Here is a 6,000-nt window from a genome sequence, read left to right as displayed (position 1 = left end):
TGGGTTTGTTCAGCCTGGAGAAGAGAAGGTTGAAAGAAGACCTCATTGCAGCCTTCCAGTATTTAAAAGGGGATTATAAACAGGAGGGGAATCAACTTTTTACTCAGATAGATAGTGACAGAACAAGGAGGAATGGTTTTAAGCTCAAGGAGGGAAGGTTTAGACTGGATTTCAGGGGGGGTTCTTTACAGAGAGAGTGATGTGGTGCTGGAAGAGGCTGCCCAATGACGTTGTGGATGCTCTGTCCCTAGAAGTGCTCAAGGCCAGGTTGGATGGGGCCCTGGGCAACCTGGTCTAGTAAGAAATGTGGAGGTTGGCAGCCCTGCCTGTGGCAAGGGAGTTGTAGCTTGATGATCCTTGAGGTCCCTTCCAACCCAAGCCATTCTATTATTCTCTCTGTTCTTTTTATTAATGTATTTGGCCATGTGCTAGTCATCAGTCAGTCACCTTAGTGACTTCTGCTCACTTGCCTGTCTGATTTAGTTCACAGCACAGTATATTTAAAACACATCTTTCTTATTCACAGCTCATTCTGTATTTATCTTCCTTTTCTGCTCTATCAATTACATATTAGCTACTGCAATTTTTATTACCTTACAAACAAGGTACATTACTGTTGATATAAACTGCCAGCCGACTAACACCACAGCCTTTACAGTCATGAAATAATTTGTAATCTAGTTCTGAGCAACTTCATTTGCTTGAATTTACTTCTGGTGGTTGTCCAGACAGAATGCATATGACAAAAATATGTCTATGCATTCATACCTAATCAGGCCTTGTTCTTAGTGGCAAGACAGAACATCAAGCGGTACTGTTGCAAGACAGAATTTTGAGCTTCACTGATGGATTGCGCAGTGAAGGTGAACAATAGGCAGAACTGAGATGTTATCAGAGCTGGATGTGGCATGGAAAAGGAACTTAAACTGCAGAGGAATTCACGCTGTCAGCCAGTACCTATGGTTTCATGACTTTACTAAAGTAAAAATTATTCCAGAGTGCATTTACATACTGCTAAAAACTGGATGTACTATACAGCTTTAAAATAAGTACCTCTGAATTTTTTGTCAGGATGCACAACTCATGCTGAAATTGTTTACAGTAAGCTCAAGTGCAGAAAATGTGTCATCCAAAAAATGACCTCATCCTTTCATGGTCTGTATGACTACAAATTCAGCTGCATTGAAGTACACAAACACCAAGTTCAGTGTCTCACCATGTACAACCACAGTGGAAGTGTGGTTCCTTCAGAACATTGATATGTCTGCAATGACAGACCTCAAGAGAAGTGGTACCAACATTGTGTACAGATGCTGACAGCTTCTTGCCAGTGGTGTTCCTTAAAGAATTGTGGAATCACTAAGGTTGGAAAAGATGCCTAAGGTCCAACCGCCAACCCATCACCACCATGCCTACTAACCATGTCTCTAAGTACCATATCTACACATTTCTTGCACAGCTCCATGGATGGTGACTCCACTACCACCCTGGGCAGCCTGTGCCAATGCATCACCACTCCTTCTGAGAAGTTTTTCCTAATATACAACCTGAACGGTTGTATATTAGGAACTTGAGGCCGCTACCTCTTGTCCTATCTCTGTTACCTGAGAGCAGAGTCCAACCCCCACCTTGCCACCATCTCCTTTCAGGTAGCTAGCTGTACAGAGCAGTAAGGTCTCCCCTGAGCCTCCTCTTCTCCAGAGTAAAGATCCCAGTTTCCTCAAGCCGCTCCTTGTAAGACTTGTGTTCCAGACCCTTCACAGCTTAGTTGCCCTCCTCCAAAAAGACCTTGGCATGGTACACTGACCCACAGCCTTGACCCAGCCTGCCATTCCCAGGTGGCAGTCACAAGCACACTTCCGGGACCCTGGTATTGGTGCTGGTCTCCTCTGTCTAAAACTTCCCGAGGCCACGGCAGGGCCCAGGCTGTGCTGGTGTCAAGGCCTGTGAACCTCGAGTCCTGCTGCAGCCTCAGCAGAGAGTGGAGGCCTAAGGACATCACAGGATCGAATAAGTGGGGAGGGCACGGCACGGCACGGCACGGCACGGCGAGTCTGCCGGGGGTGAGGCTCTCTTTGCTCTGCCGCCATCGTGCGCAGCAGCCCGGCCGTGTTCCCCCCGCCGGGATGTGAGCGCTGGGTGGAGTGAGGCGGCCCGCGCCTTATGCAACCGACCCAGGGAGCGGCCCTCGCCACTTCGCTAACAGCTCTGCGCCGGGAGTCCCGAGGACGGAGGGGAAGGTTGGAAGTGCTGCGTTCGCCCCAACTCCGCCGGTGGGGGCAGCGCTCCCGCCCCTTCTGACCTCGCCTCTCCCCGCGGTGCGTGCCGTCCGCAGGTGCGGGGCTGGCTGCAGCCGGCGGGCGGCTCCGGGCGCGGCCGAGGCTGAGGCGGGTGTTTGCCGGCGAGTTTCCTCTCAGGTTCTGCACCCAGCCGGGTGTCGAGCTGTAACGAAATGCGTGCCTGGGACGACCTCTCTCCATTCCCAATGCTTCTTCCCTCCTGGGTACCGGGCGTTGTGGCCGGGATTGCCTCCTTGCATCTCATCCAGAAACTTCTCTTCCCCTACTTCTGGGCTGACCTGAGGTACTTGCTGAAGGTACTGCTTTATGGGCTGAGAGTGGAGAGCTACAGGCAGAGAGGGAAGATTGTCACCGTGCTGGACAAGTTCGTGAAGCTGGCTGAGAAGCAGCCCCACAAGGCATTCCTCATCTGTGACGGGAAGGTGCTCTCCTACCAGGATGTAGACAGGCGCAGTAATAGGGTAGCGCAGGTCTTCCTTCACCACAGCACTCTGAAGAAGGGTGACACAGTGGCCCTGCTGATGGGCAACGAGCCTGACTTCATCCACGTGTGGTTTGGACTGGCCAAGCTGGGATGTGTGGTAGCTTTCCTCAACTTCAATGTCCGCAGCAGGTCTCTCCTGCACTGTGTCAGTAGCTGTGAACCCAAGATACTGATAGTGGGAGCAGGTAAAATATTCAGTTGATTTATATGTCTGAAGCTTTTAATGTCACATTTTTCCAGTGTATGCCTTTTCAGCTCCTTCACTGAAAACCTGTTTGAGGTGTTCACAGAATGAAAGAAATCTGGGGCTAGAAAAGGCTTCAGGATAAACTTAAGCCACTTAAATGAAGTATATCCATGCTCTGTGGACATGGATTTAACCTGTTCTTGAAAGTATTCATTGCAGAAAAGTTTGCAACATCTGAATGTAGCCTGTTCCAAATGTTTAATTACTTCAAGAATTGCCTAATATGTCTCAGAGAAATTCAATAGCTATTAATTAAAATCAGCTATTGAGAATAGTTTCCTACTCTGTTTGAAACAGTCAATTTCTGTTATCCAAGTAATGATTTTTATTTTTCTGTACTATTCTACCATCCTTGTAGTAGTCAAACCTGTTAAAACCAGACTGTTTGTACTGTAGCTACGCGCTATGCAGATTCTTCTTTACAGCTGTTTACAAAGATATGCCTGTTTTCCAGGGTCTAGAACAGGGAGTTTTACTTCATAGGTGTAACACGTAGAAGATTGATTTGCCATAACCAACTTACTTTGTAAGTAGATTACAGAAGAAATTGTTGTATCTGAATAGGTGATAACCATGTCTTCTGTGTGTTTCCAGTACATTTCTTATTATCTACGTCAAAATAATTTAAAAACTTGATGTAGATATACTGTGCATTTCATTATTGCAGTTAAGCTTCAGTTATAGAGATCTTTAAACCAAAGCCAGAGAGATATAACCTAAAATTGGGCTCCTGAGCATGTCTACATTTTTGATCAATTGCTAGTGAAACCCACAATGCTAAAGGATCATGCAGAACTGTGACTCTTTGGGTGGAGGAGGGTAGTTCAAAATATGAAATGTAAGCTTCATTCTGCCTCTCTAAAATTATTATTTCAAATGTTATGCCTTATTTCTAGCTCACATCTTCTTGTCCTATTCCTATTAACAAAGTTCGTAGGGCTTTGCATCCGTGACACCTAACTGGTTACATTTCCTTCTGTCTGCTCTATGCTGCTATTGCAAATTTATGCTTTCACAGTTGTAGTTAATATTTTTCCCTTACATACTTTTAAATTATTAATTATGTAGTTCCAATTGTATGTGCTATGCTGGTTTAAGAATAATAGAATACTTAATAACTAAACTAATGAAACAGCAGCCAATTTAAATATAATCCCAAAGCATATGGCGACAATGTTTCTGAACTGTCAGTTTTAAGTTTTGCCTTCTTACATATTCTTACATATCTTAAATATGTGCTTTTGAGTGTATTGATTGAGGAACTGATTTAATCTTAAGGCAGTTCTTGCACATTGACTGCGGTTATTTTTTGAGTCTGGCCATCTCAGCTCAGAGGAGAAAAGCTATGTGTAAGTAGGTAATACCAACAAGCTAGTCTCTGGGTTGGTCTTTTATGTGTTGGTGTTCTTATGTTATTCATGGGTCTCTGCATTCACTTCCTCAAACCCTTGAGGTATAGGGCTTTACAGTATTCTTCAGGATTTTAGAGCTGTTTTTGTCCATTTCTGTGAAAGAAGCTGAAGCTCTGCTTTGTACTTGTTTGTTGGCCATGTCATTTGGAGAAGCAGCCTCTCCAAAGAGGTCCGTGTTTTGCAGTTGAAGGTTAACACACTGTCCAGTGGCTGCGGGGACTGACTCATGTCACTTGAAACAAAAAGTTGGATCATACGTTGTTATTGCACATAATTCCCCATAATATTTATAAAAATTGTAGGTCGGTATTTAACACTGAGGTTACACAGTTGATTAGATAAATCCTCAGAGGTGTATTAGTATCTTTTCATCCAGTGTTTTTGTTTCAAGGGATTCTGCCTTACCTGTAGGTACGATCTGAGCTTTTCTTGTGTGCTTTGCTCTTTTGATGCTCTTTTATACAGGACTGTAAATAGCCTGAACTCAGCATACTAAATAGGATATTCTATTGCAAAATACATACACTAAAGCATTCATCTTGTGGTCCATTATCTCTCATTGTCATATAAGGATTTTTTTTTTAATTACAGATCATTATATAACGGTATTGTTTCTGCGTAGAAGAAATCCTGATTTTTAGCAGTATGTATGCACTGCGCCCCCCACAAATGAGCTTGAGGTAACAATTGCACTTAAAGAGTTACAAAGCTATCTTTTCAGTACTTTGGATTACCTTTGATCTAGTTCATACACTGCACCACATTGAACATCGTCCTGTCACATTTTGGTCATTAACAGTCTGTGCTCAGCAAGACCAAATTTTCTCTTGACATTTGTGTCTGTTAATGGCACATTAAATCTGGAAGCTGCATTTAAATCCAATTAAGATTTCATTTAGGTGTCCAGGGACCTTCATCCTTCTGTTGATACCTGCATCACTACCCACAGATCAATTTTTTATTGATGTATCTTTGAGCAGAATATGTTGGTGTAGTCTTCCTCTGTGTGTGACAGTTGTGTCTTATTTCTTCTTTTGGTACATCTTGTCATTTTTTCAGTATGCTTTCACTTTTTTCAGTTTGCTTTACTTTCCACAATTGTAATATTTCTATCCAAATAGTCCTGGTAATATTTATGGTTACATTTTATTCCGTGACTTTCATGCTGCTTCTTGCAAGATCACTCTCATTTAGTGGACTTTGTACTCCTAAGTTGTCCTTTTTTTCTGCAAATTTTTCAGAGGCTGTGGTTTAATATAGTCTTATATTTCCTTCAGCACTTGCAGTCAGATCTTGTTCTTGTCTGACAATTCTCTGATGTTTTCACTGCTGTTTCTAACTTCAGATTCAGGTCTTCTAGTAGAACTGAAGTTTTAGGGTTTCGTTTTGATTTAGTTGCAGAAAGGTTGCAGAATACCTGAAGCTATGATTCTTCAGCCTCTCACATGCTTGAGGAGCTGCAAAATGTCTCCTTCTTATTGGTTTCTTACATGAAATGAATATCTCTAGGAAGTTGGATTTTTAATGGAATAGCAATGTTCTTGTGGTTCATTTAGC

At 43.2% G+C, this 6,000-nt stretch overlaps 1 protein-coding gene across 2 annotated transcripts in view; it reads left to right on the top strand.

Annotated features, from left to right (window-relative positions):
• The window catches only part of SLC27A6 (solute carrier family 27 member 6), a 38,355-nt gene continuing 34,263 nt past the window's right edge, over positions 1,909–6,000 (top strand). The window contains exon 1 of one of the 2 annotated variants that reach the window (XM_021380760.1): positions 1,909–2,969. In XM_021380760.1, coding sequence (XP_021236435.1) covers positions 2,453–2,969 — 517 coding nt within the window. In that variant the 5' untranslated portion in view covers positions 1,909–2,452. The remainder of the gene's footprint in view (positions 2,970–6,000) is intronic. The other variant, XM_021380761.1, reaches the window with a different exon arrangement.

This window comes from Numida meleagris, chromosome Z (assembly GCF_002078875.1).
Source record: "Numida meleagris isolate 19003 breed g44 Domestic line chromosome Z, NumMel1.0, whole genome shotgun sequence".
Lineage (NCBI taxonomy): Eukaryota > Metazoa > Chordata > Aves > Galliformes > Numididae > Numida > Numida meleagris.
This window is presented reverse-complemented; position numbering and strand designations above follow the sequence as displayed.